The sequence below is a fragment of the Nerophis ophidion genome, linkage group LG01 (genome assembly GCF_033978795.1).
Source record: "Nerophis ophidion isolate RoL-2023_Sa linkage group LG01, RoL_Noph_v1.0, whole genome shotgun sequence".
Classification (NCBI taxonomy): Eukaryota; Metazoa; Chordata; class Actinopteri; order Syngnathiformes; family Syngnathidae; genus Nerophis; species Nerophis ophidion.
The window spans coordinates 22,893,387-22,915,966 of NC_084611.1; the positions used below are offsets into that span (position 1 = coordinate 22,893,387).

The 22,580-nt window shown below is 40.9% G+C and overlaps 1 protein-coding gene across 3 annotated transcripts; it reads right to left on the reverse strand.

The window, feature by feature from the left end:
* Positions 1 to 355: 355 nt before the first annotated feature.
* fahd2a (fumarylacetoacetate hydrolase domain containing 2A) lies at positions 356 to 22,512 on the reverse strand. 3 transcript variants are annotated; one of them, XM_061898624.1, is made up of 8 exons: positions 22,352 to 22,512; positions 17,398 to 17,660; positions 17,088 to 17,304; positions 16,938 to 16,997; positions 7,198 to 7,360; positions 5,365 to 5,473; positions 2,723 to 2,810; positions 356 to 488 (listed from the first exon to the last, which is right to left on the reverse strand). In XM_061898624.1, exons 2-8 carry the CDS (start codon positions 17,658 to 17,660, stop codon positions 426 to 428), a joined length of 963 nt encoding a protein of 320 aa, XP_061754608.1. In that variant the 5' UTR covers positions 22,352 to 22,512; the 3' UTR covers positions 356 to 425. The 3 variants fall into 3 exon arrangements, with proteins under 3 accessions (XP_061754608.1, XP_061754618.1, XP_061754627.1); XM_061898634.1 differs by having other exon boundaries at positions 22,241 to 22,354; XM_061898643.1 differs by lacking the exon at positions 22,352 to 22,512 and adding an exon at positions 22,297 to 22,335.
* Positions 22,513 to 22,580: the final 68 nt, after the last annotated feature.

Sequence of the window (22,580 nt, forward strand, 5' to 3'; positions counted from 1 at the left end):
GATTCATTTTCCTAAGCAAGTCATAACTATTGGCCTTGTAAAAACAGTCATGAGTTTCACCTCAACTGATTGACTAAAAGACCTTTAGCAGCATTCACCCCAGCAAAATCCTGTCACAGTGCAAAACCAGCATGAAACTCTACCGCCCCCCAGCGTTGGTAAGCATATACTGTTCAGTCCTAATGCAAACCCCCTAATATAATGTAAAGATGTGCAGATATGAAATATGTCTGCAAAATGTACCTTGGCTTTGAAACCCTAGTGCTAATTCAACAAAATGACTCAACAAAATCCTAAATATCTTGCAGGCATATACAAATGTGTAAAATCTTATCCTACAGACAATCAAGATACAGTCCGTGAATTATATTTTATTTCTGGATGAAAAGTGCAACTGGTAATGTTGATAAGGCTTGGCAGAGGTTTTAGATGACTTTGTTGATGATGGAGCCAAGCTGGTCTATTTGGCACTCCACCACATCGCCTTTCTGAAAGACAGAACCTTCTTATCAGGACTAAAATACTGGAACCAATACACAAACAGCCACATTACAGCTGCACAATTTAATGAGATGCAATACAACAAAAGTAATATTGTTAAGTAAGCATAGCAATCAAAAATAATTTGTGAAAGCAGACTTTGTGATACAGTTCTTGAAATAGATTATTTGGTGTACCTAATGTTGTGGTCCGGAAACTAAGGGCCGGATTTACTATAAGTGTGCAAAGTGTATTGGGCCTGTAAAGTGAGCAGAATAAGGCTTGCAATCCATTTTGAATCGGTCTTCATGAATATGCAAAATGTATGCTCTTAATTTAGCACCCGCAATGTGATTCATTAACACTCATAACTGTTGTGCAAGCACTATTTAGCACGTGTCTAAAGTACGTGGAAACTGACAGTTCCATGCACGGTTGCACACACAGACGATGGAGAGAGAATCCTCCGTCATACATGTGTGTGTCAACCTTTTGGACGGTCAGAAATAAAAAATATTAGACTCATCTATTCAGCAACATCATTTTATAATTCTTTAGCTGCTAGATAACTTAAAAAGCTAATTAAAACAAACTCAATAGATGCGTTTCGTATTTAACATATTTTTAATGGCGTTCGTATTTTCACACTGAATATATATTAATACAAATTTTCTTATATGAATAAAACTTCTTGAAATATGCATTTTTTGCGTCTTTAGCTCAGTAAGTGTAGCCTCTCTCCATACTTGCCAACCCTCCCGGATTTTCCGGGAGACTCCCGAAATTCAGCGCCTCTACCGAAAACCTCCCGGAACAAATTTTCTCCCAAAATTCAGGCGGAGCTTGAGGCCACGCCTCCTCCAGCTCAATGCAGACCTGACTCAATGTTGTGACCCTCTTAAACAGGACAATACTGCCATCTACTGTACATAGAATAGAATGTAAATATATTCTACATTTAAGTGCAGTCAAGGAACATCCATGAGAGAGTCTGTTCTGAAGCCCACAGTATAGAGACGTGACTTCATCACGTCGCCTGGTTATTGACTCCAACCCAGTATATATTACACCGTCGACGAGCAAAATGAAGAAATGCGCTTGCAAGTTCCAAAATGAATGGAAACAAAAATTTCAGTTTATCCAGGAGAGTTCGAAGGGGAAGGGGTATGTTGCCTCTAAATTTTGTAGAACAGACTTCTCCATTGAACACAGCGGCCGAATGGATATACTCAGTCATGAACGGTCAGCGCAGCATCGTTCACAACCCAGTATTATGGCCCACCTCACAAAATGGAGACCCAATGGTGTATCTTATGCTGAGACAAAGATGGCTATGCTGATAGCTGGAAACAACATCCCGTTCTCATTTGCGGATGTCTACAACAAATCCGTGAAGGATATGTTCCCGGATTCGGAGATTGCTAGCCAGTACGCAAATGGCAGAACAAAGGTTACTCAAATAGTGAAAGGTAAGTGTTGTTGTTTTTTTGTAACCAGCAAGCACAGTGCAGTTAGTAGAACAACTGTGTTTTTATTAATGTGTATTTGATAGGTGCCATCTGAAATTCAACTATTTATTTTATTTATATATATAATAAAATAAATATATATAGCTAAAATTCACTGAAAGTATTTCATACATATATATATATATGAAATACTTGAGTTGGTGAATTATACGCCACCCCTCTTAACCACGCCCCCCGCCCCAAGCACCCCCCCTCCTCCCGAAATCGGAGGTCTCAAGGTTGGCAAGTATGCTTTGAACTGTGCCTAAAATGCCCATAAAAAGTGGTAAATGTCTCCTGCATGTTTGAAACATAGAGGCAAGAGCATGATAACATGAATGTGCAGTAAATAGGATAGGAGTGTCTCCGTGGTGATGCCGAAAATCCTCACCTGCACCACTTTACAATTGCACATGCAGGGTTAATAAATAGCACCCAACACGCCCACTAATAGCACACACTGTTTTAGAGATTGCAAATGCTATTTACCATGTAGTATTTAGATCTTAGTAAATCAGGCCCTAAATTGGTAATGCGCGTGAATGTTTTTGGTCTATATGTGCCTTGCGATTGGTACTCCACCTCTCCCCCGAAGTCAGCTGGGATAGGCTCTAGCTCACCCAAGCAGTATAGAAAAAGTATGGATGCTTATAAGGTGAATGTGACAGTTTAGTATGCACTGACAAACACACACTCACAGCTTCTTCTGCATTTTTATCAACTACATCACACACCTTGAGGAAGACGGGCGGCTTCCTGAACACACCCACACCAGGAGGGGTGCCTGTCAGGAACACGTCACCAGGAGTTAAAGTCACAAACCTGACAAGAAGCAGAAGCAAGGTAAGACATATTTTAAAGAGATACTAGTATGCTCAGTGCCTCCTAATTATTACTGACTAATCACTTTTCACATGCACTTTATTTTACTTTAGGAAGATAAGACCTTACAGTGGACATGTCTCCATGGTAAATTGTATTACAGTGGGCCAAAAAAGTATTTAGTCAGCAACCGATTGTGCACGTTTTCCCACTTAAAATGATGACAAAGGTCTGTAATTTTCCTCATAGGTACACTTCAACTAATAGAGACAGAATGTGAAAAAAAAAATCCAGGAATTCACATTGTAGGAATTTTAAAGAATTTACTTGTAAATTATTGTGGAAAATAGTTCTATTTTGGTTTCATCTGACCACATGACATTCTCCCAATCCTCTGCTGTATCTTCCATGTATCCATTTTGGTATAAACTCAACTTTTCGTGTTTGGAGGAAGAAGAATACTGAGTTGCATCCCAAGAACACCATACGTACTGTGAAGCATGGGGGTGGAAACATCATGCTTTGGGGGTTTTTTTCTGCTAAGGAGACAGGACGATTGATCCGTGTTAAGGAAAGAATGAATGGGGCCATGTATCGTGAGATTTTGAGACAAAACCTCCTTCCATCAGTGAGTGCTTTGAATGGTTGACCAAATACTTATTTTCCAGCATAATTTACAAATAAATTATTTAAAATTCCTACAATGTGAATTCCTGTCTCGCACAGTTGAAGTGTACCGATGATGAAAATTACAGACCTCTGTCATCATTTTAAGTGGGAGAACTTGCACAATCGGTGGCTGGCTAAATACTTTTTTGTCCCACTGTATTTATAAAGTATTTTTGAATTGTAGCTATTTTTAGAATATTTTTAAAAAATCTCACGTACCCCCAGGGGTACGCTCACCCCCATTTGAGAACCACTGGCCTAGTGGTTAGAGTGTCCGCCCTAAGATCGGTAGGTTGTGAGTTCAAACCCGGCCGAGTCATACCAAAGACTATAAAAATGGGACCCATTATCTCCACTCAGCATCAAGGGTTGGAATTGGGGGTTAAATCACCAAAAATGATTCCCGAGTGCGACACTGCTGCTGCCCACTGCTGCCCTCACCTCCCAGGGGGTGATCAAGGGGACGGGTCATATGCAGAGGACAAATTCACCACACCTAATGTGTGTGTGAAAATCATTGGTACTTTAACTTTTGTCCCTATGTTTACATTATCGAGTGGTCTGCTCTTTCCTCGCTTCCCTGCTCCTTTGAAGTTTGATGTTGATCATAAATCATGCCTCACACCTGGACAGAAGGCGGCAGAGGATGTAATCCGACATGTTGGTACACGTTGACATTCACGTTAGACCCAGGAATAGCGAGAAAGACACGAAAAGACGCTTGGCCAACCCCCATTTCTACGCAAAAATTATGAGACATTCTTCATCTAAATGGTAATATATGAACATCGTAGCACTTTGCATCCTAATGACAGCAGATATTGTACAGTAGGTGATGTTTTATTATATTTGTTGGCTCCCATATAGTCTGCAGTGAGCAGTAATCAGTGATCAAGAAAAATAAAGCTAACTTTGTATTGCGTTTTTGAAATTATTGCACTGTGTATGCTTAAAATTATAACATAACGCAACTATTAAATGTTATTATAAATGTGCCCGTTGCTACATAAAATACTTTGTACTTTTTCTTACAATATGTGTATAAAACTTTATTGGAGATGTTTGGAAGTTTTTTAAGGGCTTTATAGGCAGAATAGAGCAGCTTCCATTGTCTCTGTTGTAAGCAGACTTTTGATCGCATTTATTTATTATTTAGAATGCATTAAAAAAAATACATCCATGGTCAAGACTTACATAATGATTGTGAAGGAAAAAAAAAAAAAAAGTGCAATTTTCTTTTAAGTAAGGAACACACCCCTTAGTTTTCTTTTCACTTTTGAGGTACGAAATCAATCAAGCAATCAAAGTTTATTCAATATAGCCCCTAATCACAAGTGTCTCAAAGGGCTGCACAAGCCACAACAACAACAAAACTCTACTTGAACTCCAAATTGTGTGACTTTTGTAACTTTTTGTATGTATTTACCATGTTCTTGATTACAAATGAGTGGATGTTATGTATCCATCCATCCATCCATTTTCTACCGCTTGGCCCTTTTGGGGTCACGGGGGGTCCTGGAGCCTATCTCAGCTGCATTCGGACGGAAGGCGGAGTACACCCTGGACAAGTCGCCACCTCATCACAGGGCCATCACAGATAGACAACATTCACACACTAGGGACCCTTTAGTGTTGCCAATCAACCTATCCCCAGGTGCATGTCTTTGGAGGTGGGAGGAAGTAAGAATACCCTGAGGTAACCCACGCAGTCACGAGGAGAACACGCAAACTCCACACAGAAAGATCCCGAGCGCAGTATCCAACCCAGGACTACTCAGGACCTTCGTATTGTGAGGCACATGCACTGACCCCTGCTCCACCGTGTTATGTAGTGCATGAAATTGCATAAATTGTAAGGCACTGGTAAAAACTAGTATGTACTCACTTTGACACCCAGGCAATCAGTGCTTCGGTATTGAAGATCATCTGGTCAGTGTTGCTGCTCTGGACCTCGTCTCCATTTACCAGGCAGCGAATGCCCAAGTTGTGAGGGTCTGGAGGTGATTTTTAATACTTTTACTGTCAGTTCATGATGTACACCTGGTTAATGTACTGAAATTCAATACAACCATCTATGCAAGTATTACAGTGGGGCAAAAAAGTATTTAGTCAGCCACCGATTCTGCAAGTTCTCCCACTTAAAATGATGACAGAGGTCTGTAATTTTCATCATAGGTACACTTCAACTGTGAGAGACAGAATGTGGGGAAAAAAATCCAGGAATTCACAGTGCACTAGAGGGGGGGGTTGCCCACATCTGAGGTCCTCTCCAAGGTTTCTCATAGTCAGCATTGTCACTGGCGTCCCACTGGATGTGAATTCTCCCTGCCCACTGGGTGTGAGTTTTCCTTGCCCTTTTGTGGGTTCTTCCGAGGATGTTGTAGTCGTAATGATTTTTGCAGTCCTTTGAGACATTTGTGATTTGGGGCTATATAAATAAACATTGATTGATTGATTGATTGAATAATTTATTTGTAAACTATGGTGGTAAATAAAGTATTTGGTCACTTCAAACAAGGAAGATCTCTGGCTCTCACGGACCTGTAACTTCTTTTTTAAGAAGCTCTTCTGTCCTCCACTTGTTACCTGTATTAATGGCACTTGTTTGAACTCGTTATCTGTATAAAAGACACCTGTCCACAGCCTCCAACAGTCAGACACCAAACTCCACTATGGCCAAGACCAAAGAGATGTCAAAGGACACCAGGAAAAGAGTTGTAGACCTGCACCAGACTGGGAAGAGTGAATCTACAATAGGCAAGCAGATTGGTGTGAAAAAATCAACTGCGGGAGCAATTATCAGAAAATGGAAGACATACAAGACCACTGATAATCTCCCTTGATCTGGGGCTCCACGCAAGATCTCATCCCATGGGGTCAAAATTATCAAGACAACGGTGAGCAAAAATCCCAGAACTACACGGGGGGACCTGGTGAATGACCTGCAGAGAGCTGGGACCAAAGTAACAAAGGTTACCATCAGTAACACACTACGCCGACAGGGAATCAAATCCTGCAGTGCCAGACGTGTCCCCACTGCTTAAGCCAGTGCATGTCCAGGCCCATCTGAAGTTTGCCAGAGCACATGGATGATACAGCAGAGGATTGGGAGAATGTCATGTGGTCAGATGAAACCAAAATAGAACTTTTTGGTATAAACTCATCTCGTCGTGTTTGGAGGTAGAAGAATACTAAGTTGCATCCCAAGAACACCATACCTACTGTGAAGCATGGGGGTGGAAACATGCTTTGGGGCTGTTTTTCTGCTAAGGGGACAGGACGATTGATCCGTGTTAAGGAAAGAATGAATGGGGCCATGTATCGTGAGATTTTGAGTCAAAACCTCCTTCCATCAGTGAGCGCTTTGAATGGTTGACCAAATACTTATTTCCCACCATAATTTACAAATACATTCTTTTAATTCCTACAATGTGAATTCCTGGATTATTTTTTTCCCCATTCTGTCTCTCACAGGTGAAGTGTACCTATGATGAAAATTACAGACTTCTGTCATCATTTTAAGTGGGAGAACTTGCACAATCAGTGGCTCACTAAATACTTTCTGCCCCACTGTATATATCAAAATGAGCATTATCTGTAGATGTGGAATATTTGATAAAACTTTGGCAAGAGTGTAACTGTACCCTGCGAGTGTTTTATATCTTTAAAAAGTCACATCAGGAGGGTGGGTTGTGACTAAACACAAATGCTGACTCACCTCGCACAGCATCAGTAGTTACTAACGCAGGGCCGAGGGGACAGAAGCTTTCAAAGGTTTTTCCCAGCAGCCACTGCTTTCCGTTGCGCTTCATCTGCCAGTCGCGTGCGCTGACGTCATTGGCCACCATGAACCCCGCCACATAAGAGAGGGCCTCCTCCTCCTGAACAATGACACACATCACACCGGCATTCATTTGTTTGGAGCTTTAAATGTAAAATGTGTCATGTATGCAGTATCTCATAAAAGTCAATACACCACTTCCAGCAACCGTTTTTATTGTATCTTATCAAAGCTCAAAACTATTTTAAAAAAAAGTGCTTAGTCAGTCAGTACAGAGCTTGTTCAGCAGTATAGATACTTTGATCTACAGAAACACTCAACACACACCATTATCAGGCATGTGATTTGACCACAATGAAAAAGACTGAAAAAAATTCCAGGGGTCTGGGGGACGAAGACCCCCCGAAGCTCCTGGTTTTTCCCCAATTTAACATGCTAAAATTAACAAAGACAGCACCATTTGAAGAAAATATTTTAGTGTTTAACGATATGAAAACATTAATAGAACATACATACCCCAATTATCCTAATGAATCACTGTATATGCTTCAGTCCCAACAGTATTTAGTCACTAATATTTACATCTTGTGTTCATTTCACATCCACAGGTGTCACATTGATCAGTGTTATTATCTACAGTTTATTACAGAATTACCAAATTACTTCAGTTCACTTCACACATTTACTTGCTCGGAGAGTCCTAACATGAGCTGTCCTTGCAAATTTCTGAGCAGTCTGCATTTTCCTTTTGGTCTCTGCTTTTGTAGCTTCTTTTTTGGATTTCACTGCCAACTTCTGCCTCTAGTGATATATGCAAATGTATTTCAAATAAATTGTTAACTGGAATCAATAATGCGACTCTTTGAATTTCTGTAATTTCATAATATATTTTCACGTGGCTTTTAGTTTTTATAAAAAAACATTTATATTTCGCAAAGCAATAATTGGTTATTATTTAAAACAAACATGTATTTCGCAAGCAAATATTTTTTTAGCTTACCTCATTATTAACTACCCTGTCTGCAACTGAAGTGCGTTGTTTGGGTGGATCTTTCCTCTCGATGTCTACGGCAGTTGTTGATGTAAACAAAGGATGAAGTCCGTAAGGTTTGCTCACTTTCGGTTGACATCCAAAAGTACCACCTAGTGAAAAGTTATTTTTCCTTGCTTCAAGTTGTTTCATATGTTTTTGGCGTTTCGCATGTACTTCCAAAGCCTTGAAACCTCGTGATCCATAGTCAATATTATCATGACACCACATGCACAAAACTTTTCCGGGACGATCGATTTTCCGAATAAAATCGCCGAACAAAGTCGTAACTTACTTCTTCCCAACAGTATCAGTCAGTGATTTCCCTTTCCATCCAGTCCCATCGAAACATATTTTTGACATGTTTATCAATTTCTTTTACTTGTGAAGTGCTTTCTCTCGAGAACGGACATAGTTTACATTTGGAAAATTGGCGGTAATAACATCATCATTCATAACATATGTCCTGATTGGTCACAAGGAAATATTACTCCGTAGTTGATTGGTCGACACTTTTTTTTCCCCCGAGATTAAAAAAGATGGAATTCCAACTTTAGACGGAAAAATCACATGCCTGCAACATATGTTGCTCCAAAACCTGTATGTACCTTTCAGCATTAATGGTGCCTTCACAGATATGTAAGTTACCCACGCCTTGGGCACTAATACACCCCCATACCATCACAGATGCTGGCTTTTAAACTTTGAGTTACATTTCTGTGTTATTATTGTTGTATGCTGCATCCCCAATGTCCATTTATTTCATTTAGATTTTTTTTATGTGGTGGTGTAATTAGATAGATAGATAGATAGATAGATAGATAGATATTACGTTTATTGATTCCCTCAGGGAGTTTCCTCAAGAACATTTAAATTCCAGCAGCAGTGTACAAAATTGAGATCGAATTTAAAAAGTAAATAACGGGGGTTTAAATGGAAAAAAAGAAAATATTACAATAGGAATAAAACTAAAAAAGCAACATAAGAATAAAAATATAACAGTAAAAATAACATAACAAGAAAAACTAGGCAGCAGTGACCATGATATCAAAAAATTTGCCTTTTACATCAGAAATTATTGAATAAATCAACTAAGTATGTATTGAGTTACATGTAAATGATGCTACTATGTACGTTCATGATATGGTTTCTCTCATTTCAGAAAAAAACAAGCCAGCATTAGAGACTTGGTACTTTGCACACCACAGCAAGCAGCTGTATTGACTGATAGTGCCCTAAATATGTTGGTAACTGACATGAGGCCACTTTCAATGGTGGAGGATGACTGTTTCAGAAAAAGTATTTACGTCCTCAACCCTGGTTACACTCTTCCCTCGAGGACCCATTTTATCAAACTGATGGAGAGGAAGTAAGAGCAAGCTGTGTAAACTGACATTAAAGCCACCCAGAGCAAAATTGTTCTGACCACTGATGTGTGGATAAGTGTAGCCACCTTGGCAATGCATGCCACTATATTGGAGACGAATGGAACACGAAGCCAATCTGCCTTACGACCACGCCACTAGAGGAAAGACATTCAGCATCCAACATTGCAGAATGGTTGGAATAGGTAGTAAGCAAGTTTGAAATTCCCCTAAGCAAAATTATTGCTATTGTGCATGACAATGGTGCACTTTATAAAAAAAAAAATAAAAAAATTCTAACATTTGCCTTGTTATTGTTATGTTTGGCGAGTCGAAAGGACATGGTGCCAGTTTGCATTTTTTTAAATAAAGTATTGGAAAGGATAGAAATGTAGTTTGTCTTTTTTATCCGATTATTAATCGATTAATTGAAGTAATAATCGACAGATTAATCGATTATCAAATTAATCGTTAGTTGCAGCCCTGGAATCCATGAGGTGTCACATATGAACACTTCTGCTGTGAAAAACAAACAAAAAAAAAAGATAAATTTCAGTTGGTCCCCAGTAGCAAGTTGACGCAGCAGTTTATATGTGCTACTAAATAAATTCATAATACCATGCCGATACAAGTTGTATTTCTATAAATATTAGTTTTAAAACACATTGAAAATATGTGTCCTTGTCGGGGTAATGACGAGAGTGACTGGCGTCAGAGCTTTGATTACGGCTGTTTTGAACTCCCGTCTCCTCTTTTATATGTAACTATTCATCTTCTTTTCATCCAATAGACCAGGTGTTGTAGTGTTGGAAGTATATTTATTGTTTGATTAAATTTGGCATTAGTCAGAGCATTTAAGTAAAGGCCAAATGAGGAAGTACATGGACAATATGATTGGTTGATTTAGCTGTCAATTTGCGATTTGGAACATTCCCTTTCGGCTTTTGTTAATGTGGTTTCTGCAATTGTAAGTCAATCAATCAATCAATCAATGTTTATTTATGTAGACCCAAATCACAAATGTCTCAAAGGACTGCACAAATCATTACGACTACAACATCCTCGGAAGAACCCACAAAAGGGCAAGGAAAACTCACACCCAGTGGACAGGGAGAATTCATATCCAGTGGGACGCCAGTGACAATGCTGACTATGAGAAACCTTGGAGAGAAGTCGTTTTGCTTTTTATTATTAATGTGGTTTGTAACATTGTAAAAGGTTGTCTCATTTTTTAATTGGTTTCTGAAATTATGTTTTGTTTGTTGTTTTGTTTTATGATCATTTGTTTTCTGTAATTGTAATGTTGCACTTCCCAGCCACCGTAAGCGACAGACGGACAGAACAAACACACACTAACACAGCAATGTAATTCATTCTTGGATGAATCACAAATGTTTGTTAATTATTTAGGTCTGCTCCTGTCTCTGGCCATGCTCCCCCCACTCCAGTAGACAATGGCGTTGACTGCTGCAGAGGCCACCATAGTGTATAAGGTTTGTTTTTTGTTGTTCGTCTTCCTCCCACTTCCAAAGACATGCACCTGGGGATAGGTTGACTGGCAACACTAAATGGGCCCTAGTGTGTGAATGTTGTCTCTCTATCTGTGTTGGCCCTGCGATGAGGTGGCGACTTGTCCAGGGTGTACCCCACCTTCCGCCCGAATGCAGTTGAGATAGGCTCCAGCGACCCCCCCACCCCGACGCGGTAGAAAATGGATGGATGGATGTTATTTTTACTTTTGTAGCTGTAGATAGAAATGGCTGGTTGCATCAACTCTACTTTTTCAATGTCTTTAATGTCCTTTGTGTTTTTTGATGTTTTCCTCTTACACACATCCTTATGTGTGCTATGGCTATGAAGTTTTTTATTCCTTGGCCTCAGTCTGGCCCTTTTCCAGGTGCCCAGGCTTACCATACCATACCAACTTAATTATAAAGCCCATTAAAAACCACCACAGTTGAAGAAAAAAAGGGCTGTACACCACAAAGAAATAGAGGCAAAGGACAGACTAAACAATAACATTTAAAACAGAGGTAAAATACACATTGAAAAAGTAAATACAAATAATCTTAAGAACAATTTGTTGGACAAAAAGCAGTTAAAAACAGTTTAAAGTCTTATGCTGGGTTAAAGGGGAACATTATCACAATTTCAAAAGGGTTAAAAACAATAGAAATCAGTTCCCTGTGGTTGGTTGTATTTTTTTTTTTTTTTCAAAATTTTACCGGTGCCGGAATATCCCTAAATAAAGCTTTAAAGTGCCTTATTTTCGCTATCTTCGAAACCACTATCCATTTTCCTGTGATGTCATACAGTGCTGCCAATGTAAACAAACAATGGGAATACCACAGCAAGATATAGTGACATTAGCTCGGATTCAGACTCGGATTTCAGCGGCTTAAGCGATTCAACAGATTACGCATGTATTGAAACAGATGGTTGGGGTATGCAAGTATTGAAGAAGAAACTGAAGCTATTGAGCGAATAGCTATTGACGCTATTCATAGCCATAGCATGGCCGAATAGCTGCGTTAGCATCGCCGGTAAAATGTGCGGAGCAAACGATCAGGACTTTCGCATTTTGTGATAATGGAGCAACTTAAATCCGTCGATTGGTAAGTGTTTTTTTCGCATTAAATGTGGGTAGAACGAAACGTAATATAGTTGCAAAAGCATCTGCAGGTTATCCATACATCTCTGTGCCATGTCTGCTTTAGCACCGCCGGTAATTAGCATGTTAGCATGGATTAGCTGGCAGTCACGCCACGACCAAATATGTCTGATTAGCACATAAGTCAACATCAACAAAACTTACCTTTGTGATTTTGTTGACTTTATCATTGCAAATGCATCTGCAGATTATCCATAGATCTCTGTGCCATGTCTGTCATCGCCGGTAAATAGCATGTTCGCATCGATTAGCTGGCAGTCACGCCGCAACCAAATTTGTCTGATTAGCACAAAAGTCAACAACAAAACTCACCTTTGTGATTTCGTTGACTTTATCGTTACAAATGCATCTGCAGGTTATCCAGAAATCTCTGTGCCATGTCTGTCATCGCAGGTCAAATGTGAAGACACTTTCGCATCTTCGGTGGAACTTGAATCCCTCCCTGTTAGTGTTGTTACACGCTCCGACAACACACCGACGAGGTTCCAAAAAATAGTCGAAAGAACGGAAAATAACAGAGCTGAGACCCGTGTGTGTAATGTGTAGAAAATGAAAATGGCGGCTGTATTACCTCGGTGACGTCACGTTCTGACGTCATCGCCACCAGAGCAATAAACAGAAACGCGTTAAATTCACCAAAATTCAGCCATTTAGAGTTGGGAAATAGGTTAAAAAAAATATATGGTCTTTTTTTCTGCACCATCAAGGTATATTTTGACGCTTACATAGGTCTGGTGATAATGTTCCCCTTTAAAAGCCAGTGAATAAAAATGGGTTTTAAGAAGGCTCTTAAAAGTAGGCAAAGAAGGGGCCTGTCTCACATGGAGAGGGAGATCGTTCCAGAGTTTGGGACCCACAACAGAGAAGGCTCTGTCCCTTCTAAGCTTGCGCTTTGATTTGGGTACCTCCAGGAACAGCTGATCAGCTGACCTGAGGGACCGGGTGGGGGCATAGAGGTGGAGCAGCTCAGAGAGGTAACGTGGGGTAAGACAATTAGACTGAATTTTTTTTTTCTCACCCTTCCCCAGCGTTTACCTGTTTCTCACCTTTTTTGTAAGGGGTGCCAGAAGTCGGCAGACCCATCAGCGATCCTGTTCTGACTTTCTGTAATGTTTGTCTGCTCTTGAATGGGATTGTGCTAAAAATCTTAATTTCCCCTCAGGGATTTAAGAAAGTATTTCTGATTCTGATTATGTCTGTCTGTTGGTTGACAGCAAAACTCAAAAAGTTATGGGTGAAACTTGATTGAACTTTTTTAAGAAATTTCAGAAATGGGATAAGGCACAAGTGATTACACCATTAATCAACATCAAGGTTTTAATTAGTGCGATTACATAGCCGCAAGAGGCTGAGGTTTTGTTTTGGGGGTTTTTGACCCCCGTCACCAACATTTGAATGACAGACAGGTTCGCCAATTAGAATTATGGAGCCTCAGGTTTTTCTCTTGCTTCAAACAAGGAAAAAAAGGTCTCACTCTGTGCATCGCTCTCAGGCCCTGAGAGAGTTTTTTTTAGTTTTTTTATTTAAGATAACAAAGTTATTTATATTCCAATTACAGTACAAAGGTAAAAATACAGTAACAATAAATAAGTTTGTATCCTTTAATTAATTATTATATACTTCGATTACATTACAAACATTGTGTAGTTTTTATTGATTATTTATTCAGTATAAGAACATGATGTACACAAAAGCTTAGAGTCTGTCTGCAAACAGCCAAATATTTTTTTAAGTAAATTATTGCATATTGTTCTAATGTGTGGTACTTTAAGATATTGACAGTGTGAAAGTAATGTCTTTCTTTACTCGTTATTTTCGCAGTTGTATGTATTTTTATGTATAAAATATACAAATTGAATCACAATTTTGGAGAGAAAAATTGCAATTAGGTTTGGTCTCAATCGTGCATCCTTAATCTGAAGTCAGGAATTTAGGGTAATAGCTTTGCGGAGGTCTGCGCTATTTGAGTGCTTCTATATCTTGGATTCAAAATGAGGTCACGTCCGGCTCACGTCCCTCTCATTAATTATGCGTGGTGGTCAAGCCAGCGTCTGTTCTCAATTGGTACTAGGCTCCATTTAGCCTTTCTTGAAGAAAAATGCCCTATGCTTGCATTGTTTTGGGCTGTACAAACCGCGAAAAAGGATAAACATTTTAATCTTCAGAGTTCCTCGAGAGGTATTTAAGGATGGCGCGGGAGTGTAAGATTTTATGAAAAAAGACGAAAAAATACCACGCACTCCAGTACAAGGGAGCAGAGCTCGAGAAATGCACGAGTTTGCAGTGACCACTCCGTTAAGTTTGTTTGACATACTTTTAACGTTTAGTGTTTCCCATTCAAGTATTATCTTGATATTATTTGTATTTCTTAAGACAGATTTTTGCTACGAGTGTTACCTAAAGCATCAACTCGGCAAGTCTAGATAAAATAAATCAAATGTGAGCAAAACCTAAAAGAGTTAAGCTTTTACCACAGGCAACAATCATAAATGAAGCTGTCAGTACATACACAATGTTGAAATCTATAGTTATATTTTGATAAAGACAGGGAAAAACGGCAGGTGCAACAGCAAGGGCAGGCAACAAAAGTGACTGTAGAAACAGTTAAATCCTGAAATGTGTGTGGAGTTCCCCAGGGTTCGGTCCTTGGCCCTGCACTCTTCAGCATGTACATGCTGCCGCTGAGTGACGTCATACGCAAACACGGTGTTAGCTTTCACTGTAATGCTGATGACACCTAACTCTACATGCCCCTAAAGCTGACCAACACGCCGGACTGTAGTCAGCTGGAGGCGTGTCTTAATGAAATTAAACAATGGATGTCCGCTAACTTTTTGTAACTCAAAGCCAAAAAAACGGAAATGCTGATTATCGGTCCTGCTAGACACCGACCTCTATTTAATAATACAACTTTAACATTTGACAACCAAATATTTAAACAAGGCGACTCGGTAAAAAATCTGGGTATTAACTTCGACCCAACTCTCTCCTTTAAGTCACACATTAAAAGCGTTACTAAAACGGCCTTCTTTCATCTCCGTAAGATCGCTAAAATTCGCTTCATTTTGTCCACTAACGACGCTGAGATCATTATCCATGCGTTTGTTACGTCTCGTCTCGATTACTGTAACGTATTATTTTCGGGTCTCCCCATGTCTAGCATTAAAAGATTACAGTTGGTACAAAATGCGGCTGCTAGACTTTTGACAAGAACAAGAAAGTTTGATCACATTACGCCTGTACTGGCTCACCTGCACTGGCTTCCTGTGCACTTAAGATGTGACTTTAAGGTTTTAGTACTTACTTATAAAATACTACACGGTCTAGCTCCATCCTATCTTGCCGATTGTATTGTACCATATGTCCCGGCAGGAAATCTGCGTTCAAAGGACTCCGGCTTATTAGTGATTCCTTAAGCCCCAAAAAAGTCTGCGGGCTATAGAGTGTTTTCATTTTGGGCTCCAGTACTCTGGAATGCCCTCCCGGTAACAGTTTGAGATGCTACCTCAGTAGAAGCATTTAAGTCTCACCTTAAAACTCATTTGTATACTCTGGCCTTTAAATAGACCTCCTTTTTAGACCGGTTGATCTGCTGCTTCTTTTCTTTTTCTCCTCTGTCCCCCCCGGTCCGATGACCATGGATGAAGTACTGGCTGTCCAGAGTTGGGACCCAGGATGGACCGCTCGTCAGGACCCAGGATGGACCGCTCGCCTGTGTATCGGTTGGGGACATCTCTACGCTGCTGATCCGACTCCGCTTGGGATGGTTTCCTGTGGACGGGACTCTCGCTGCTGTCTTGGATCCGCTTTGAAGTGAACTCTCGCGGCTGTGTTGGAGCCACTATGGATTGAACTTTCACAGTATAATGTTAGACCCGCTCGACATCCATTGCTTTCGGTCCCCTAGAGGGGGGGGGTCATATGAGGTCCTCTCCAAGGTTCTCATATACATCATTGTCACTGGCGTCCCACTGGGTGTGAGTTCTCCTTGCCCACTGGGTGTGTTTTCCTTGCCCTTATGTGGGTTCTTCCGAGGATGTCGTAGTCGCAGTGGTTTGTACAGTCCTTTGAGACATTTGTGATTTAAGGCTATATAAATAAACATTGATTGATTGATTGAAATGCAACCTTACCCGAGCAAAAACAATGCATATTTATCCGGGAGAGTCTTGATATTAATTTCCTTGACTCATTCACCCTCAAAGAAGTTTTGGACCTCCATGTTTTTCCAAGTTTTCATCTGTTTTGTCGTGTAGAATGATGTCTGCAGCACCAGATAGTTTGATACGTTTGGAAACTCTACCGACGAATAATGCTTTATCACTATACAAATCTTTTTTTGATAAAATATACGGATCTATTTCATTGCATGGTTGGATTTTTTTGCTCATATATGTTTTTTGCAAAAATATATAGGCCCCTTTTGTACTCTTGCTGTACAACAGTCATCTTAGCTTGGTTGATTGACCATCACTGGTTTTCACTTCCGGGAAGCAATCACTTGTCGGAATACAAACAATTATAATATTGTCCCTTGACAATATTTAATGTAAAACAAATGCTGAAATGTGGGGTGTGTTGTCAGATCGTATGAGAGGGTTTTGATGCTCACCTTAATATGTTTTCCTCGTTTTCCAATCACAAAAGCCAGCTCCACCTCCCAGTCCACCTCCTTGGAAAAAGACATGAAGTTAAGAGACACGATACCTCCTTTCTCTGGACAGCATCCATTCTTGGTGTCCTTTGGACTCCTGGAACTCACCTGGCTCTCAGATGGTAGAACAATATCGTCGTACGGTCCTGTGATGGCATTGGGAAACTTGCTGAAGATGATGGGCTCTTTGGGGATGGGAGCATTCTGCTCCAGGCAGTGGTCACGGTAGTTCATACCCACACACACCACCTTCTCTGGGGCTAAGATGGGAGAAACCAGCCTGACGTCTGAACGCTTCAGCACACCCTGACCAGATGACAGTGCCCTGAAGCGGGATGGGACTTTTTTAAAGTAGCTGAATCAAGCAACCTTTTAAAATGGATGTTTTCTTGTGCAATCACCAGATGATGTTTAATACCTCCGCGCACACTCCAGACCTTTTGTCCCGAGCTCCAGCAGCTCTTTTATCGTCGAGGGCATGGAGGGGTCAAACGCCATTAGGTCCACCACGCTAAACCCTTCATCCTGCTCCACCCCAACTCTGACTCCGTCTTTACCTCCATCACCATGGCGATAAAACTGGACCAGACGCATGGGTGTGTCACACAAGCTCCTTTTCTGTGGCTGGACTCTGTGTCGGGGAGACAATAAACGAAGGATGTGCAAGGAGGGAACTCGCATCTGTTGATGACAAAAAAGGAGGAAATGAAAGTGACATAGATGAACTTAATATTTAGCAATTAATCATTAAAATGTTAATCACCTTTACCTTTGAACTCACTGTACAATTCATTAGGTACACCTGCGATTGTACTGCTACAAGAGCTATATCTATAGTTTGCTTCTTAGATTTTTGTTGTGATCTTAGATTGCAGTGGTGTACACCGCATTAGAATATATTGTCTTATTCTTGCAGCAAGATAACTAAAATGTTACATACCTCTCTATCACATGCAACATAACTATAATAATGAAAATACTGTAGGTCCTGGATGCAGCCAGAAACTTAACACCAGACTCACCAACATGGTAGGTAGGTAGGTATTGTCATTGCAACAAGTACACATATACATATTACAACATACATCTCGAGATATCTAGCAAAAGAGGGAAGGTAGTTCAAGGTCATGTTGATAGGTCGCAGCTCTCAGCCGCTGACCATCCATTCATCACCTCTACGGGATTTGCGTCGAAGGTGTTGAATTGGGGGACGGGAGGGTGTATGTGTGGCGTATATTTTTTTTGTAGATGTGTGTGTGTATGTATAATCCCATAGTGTGTCTTTGTTCCGCAGCCTTGATGTATTTGCCGTCGCTAGTCCAAAGTTCACAACAACAGGTGTGTGTCCATGAGAGACAAAAAAAAGGGCGTTTGTTGTGTCGTCACTTGCAGTGATCTGTGGGAGAGTCTCGAAGCCAGGGAAACAATCCAAGTTAAAAAGATTTGTATGCGAGTGAAAATAAAACTTGCTTTTCACTCCAAAATTGTCTATGACTGGTCCTCAAAAACTACGGGGTGGACAGTCCGATGTAATCCACAGTTCTTCCCGCATCCTCCAATCATTTGTGGCAGCTTTGGGGTACTTTGAAGACTGCCAGCAACTTCCACAGTTCTTCCCGCATCCTCCAATCATTTGTGGCAACTTTGAGGTACTTTGAAGACTGTCAGCAACTTCCAATTTGTCGACAAACCAGAGCAACGCTTACTCCAATCAGCAGATGTCCTGTTGTCATAATTTTCGAATAGGTGGATATCTTCACGTCGTCGACAGAAAAGGGTCGCCAGGCACACGGCACTCCTTCTCCCAAGAGTCCGTCGTGTGTCCAGCAACAACCGCTTCGTCACGACAGCAGGTTCCCCCAAACCCAAGATCTTGTCAATTGTGTTGAGGCCAGTTAAATAGTTCCAATGTTTAGATTTGGAGAGTGTAAGATATGCTTTATTTCATGCTGATTTGTGTCACGCTGTTAGAATAGTTCTCACGTTGTAATCTACCTCGATACTCACTAGAACAATGCATGCACTGTAAGGAACCACCGTACTTTGGACGGCTGCAAAGTCTCATACAAGAAGACAGTACAACCTGTACCAAGTCTCATACAAGAAGACAATACAACCTTGTGTTACAGGAATGTCCATTTCCATTTTCTACCGCTTATTCCCTTTCGGGGTCGCGGGGGGCGCTGGCGCCTATCTCAGCTACAATCGGGCGGAAGTCAGGGTACACCCTGGAAAAGTCGCCACCTCATCGCAGGGCCAACACAGATAGACAGACAATTTTCACACTCACATTCACACACTAGGGCCAATTTAGTGTTGCCAATTAACCTACAGGAATGTGTGTTTGCAAAACATAGCCCGTTTAACCAACGCACCCAGCTCATATTTCAACAGGCCCTGGGGGCGGCGTCTGCTTTCAATAAATACCCAGCACTGAAGCATCTCTTCAGAGCATACCAACAGAATCTTGACTGCTGTGTCTTTTCTTTGGTGATTCTCTCCTAGCTGCAGCTGGTTATCCACTCTATCCTGGGGACTCCTAGTTTACCTTAGGGTGCCTGACCTGAGTTACCTTGCTAGAAACATTCAGTCGGGCAATCTCAGCCGTCTTAACGTATTTAGACCTGACAGAGAGTGGTGGAAAAAGAGGCAACAAGAAAGTTAAAGACAAGACAAAACAAAGAAGCAAGCAGGAGAGATAAGGGAGAGGAAAGGGGAGCGTCCACCCTCGATGAGTGCCAGAGAGAAAACATCGACATCAAGGAGGGCGACTCCCTCATTACAGACAAAATGGAGGTAACAAGCAGACTGAACACCTTTTTCACCAGCATAGCCACATCTCTAGATAACAAGCTGTCCCTGCTGGTATCTGGCAAGGACAAGTCACAGGTGGAGAAAAATCCTCAGTGCTGAACTCCGTAGTATTTGCACCCGGGTCGCTGACAATAAACTTTCCATACACTTAGGTTAAACGGTATCTATCCAATTTGGTTCCCAAATCAACCTTAAGAAAGTCAGTGACTTCACTATAAAAGTGGGTGACATTGTTATCACCAGGAAAGATGATAAAATGGCAACCAAGATAATCAAAACGGTCAACCAAGGAACGAGATTTCTCCACAGAATCTCTTCTCAGGTCTACAAAAACACCTTGAAGATTCTAGCGAGAAGTCTCATTCAACCCTTTTTCGATTACGCTTGCACCTCCTGGTACCCCAGCACCTCCAAAACCCTCAAATCTAGACTCTAAACATCCCAGAACAAGCTAGTCAGGTTACTTTTAGACCTCCACCCCAGATTACACCTCACTCCTACCCACTTCTCCAAAGTGGGCTGAATCAGGGTGGAGGACAGAGTAAAAGAACTTGCACTGAGCTAAAATATCCACTACACCTCCCTGATACCTGAGTACATGTCAAACTACTTCCATAGCGTAAATGACCGCCATAACCACAACACCAGGGGGAGCTCCACAAACCACGTTAAACCCAGATTCCGATCTGACAAAGGTCTTAACTCATTCTCTTTCTATGCCACATCAATATGGAATGGACTTCCAACGGGTGTAAAAGAAAATGCATCTCTATCCTCCTTCAAAGCCGCGCTAAAAGAACAACTCCAGGCAACTACAACCCTGAACTAACACCCTCCCCCCACGACATCCCACCTCCCCAGATTGTAAATAATCAAATATGTTCGCTGCTTGCTGTAAATATCCTACAGAGTCAGACCTACTTTGTTTCAATGTCCCTTTCTCAGATGGTGCAAATGTTGATGACTGAAGTGCTGATATCAACCAAACCTAACCCCCCCCCCCCCCGCCACACCCCCCTCCACATCCCATCCCCCGGATTGTAAATAATTCAATAAATATACTCTGATGATTAACTTGTGTGAAGACTGTATTATGCTGATAGTATATATATATATATATATATATATATATATATATATATATATATATATATATATATTTCCTTGAATTGCCGCTGGGCATATAGTATGCGCCTGCCTTGAATTACTTTCGGGTCAAACTCGCTTCCCAAAATAATTAGCGCATGCTTAGTATTACCGCCTGGTCAAACTCATGACGTCACGAGTGACACTTCCCTGTCATCATTTTCAAAATGGAGGAGGCCGATTTCAATACCGGTAATTTGAAATCGAATGAAGGGAAGAAGTTTAAGAGCTATTCAGTTGGATTTAAGGTCCAAGCTTACATCGCACTCAATTTTTTACTGCATACCTTTGGTAAGTGCCGGAGTGAGAAGGGGTTTTAAAATAATTAGCGCATGCTTACTTTTACCGCATGCCTTTGGTAAGCGAAGGAAATATGGTATATGTATATATATATATATATGTGTATATATATATATATATATATATATATATATATACATATATGTGATGACTGTATTATGCTGATAGTATTTGTACCATGAATTGATTAATGTGGACCCCGACGTAAACAAGTTGAAAAACTTATTCGGGTGTTACCATTTAGTGGTCAATTGTACAGAATATGTACTGTACTGTGCAATCTACTATCCATCAATCCATTTTTTACCGCTTATTCCCTTTGGAGTCGCTGGTGCCTATCTCAGCTACAATCGGGCGGAAGGCGGGTTACACCCTGGACAAGTCGCCCCCTCATCACAGGGCGACAGACAACATTCACACTCACATTCACACACTAGGGCCAATTTAGTGTTGCCAATCAACCTATCCCCAGGTGCATGTCTTTGGAGGTGGGAGGAAGCCGGAGAACATGCAAACTCCACACAGAAAGATCCCGAGCCCGGGATTGAACCCTGACTACTCGGGACCTTCGTATTGTGAGGCAGACGCACTAACCCCTCCCCCACCGTGAAGCCTGAAATCTACTATCTATCCATTTCCTACCGCTTATTCCCTTTTGGGGTCGCGGCGGGCGCTGGTACAGCAACAATCGGGCGGAAGGCGGTGTACATCCTGGACAAGTCACCACCTCATCGCAGGGCCAACATAGATAGACTGACAACATTCACACTCACATTCACACAAATAAAAGTTTAAATCAATCAATCCTACTATTAAATTAACCTCAACACCGAACTGTCGCCAGTGAAAACTAAGCATGTTTCCTGATGGATATTTTGGATACAGCTTTTGCATGCGATTAATATTTTGTATTGATTACAAATTCAGCAAAACCGCCAATATCTTTGCATACAATTGTAAAAAAAACAAAATACACATCTGCCTTCAGTCTAGTTGCCTACCTGAAACCCGGAGGGTAGTAGAATTTTAACTGCAGTAAAAAAATTTAATTATTTACCCATTTACTGCCCTTTGTACCGTTTCTAAGTATGTTAGTACTCTGAAGTGCTCACCTCTGCTTCCTACAGCTTCCGGTCAGAAGTCTGTCCTCTCATCTTCCGCTTAGCTTCGCAGTCGTACGTGCTAACTCGCCACTCGTTTATGTAGCTATCGCCACGTTAATGGCCTCAAACTACATATGTGGCCATTACGATAGCCACAAAGTCACGACATAGTTTTACTAAATAATAATTAAAAGGTTTGTGTATATTTGACTCACATGGTTATAATCTGTTTAAACTA

Bases quoted from the DNA above. Each gene is read 5' to 3' on its own strand.
- fahd2a (XM_061898624.1), bottom strand. From the start codon at position 17,660: ATGCGAGTTCCCTCCTTGCACATCCTTCGTTTATTGTCTCCCCGACAC. The intron at 17,305-17,397 runs GTATTAAACATC...ATCCCGCTTCAG, and splicing joins GGTCTGGAGTGTGCGCGGAG to GGCACTGTCATCTGGTCAGG. The intron at 16,998-17,087 runs GTGAGTTCCAGG...TCTTTTTCCAAG, and splicing joins TTCTACCATCTGAGAGCCAG to GAGGTGGACTGGGAGGTGGA.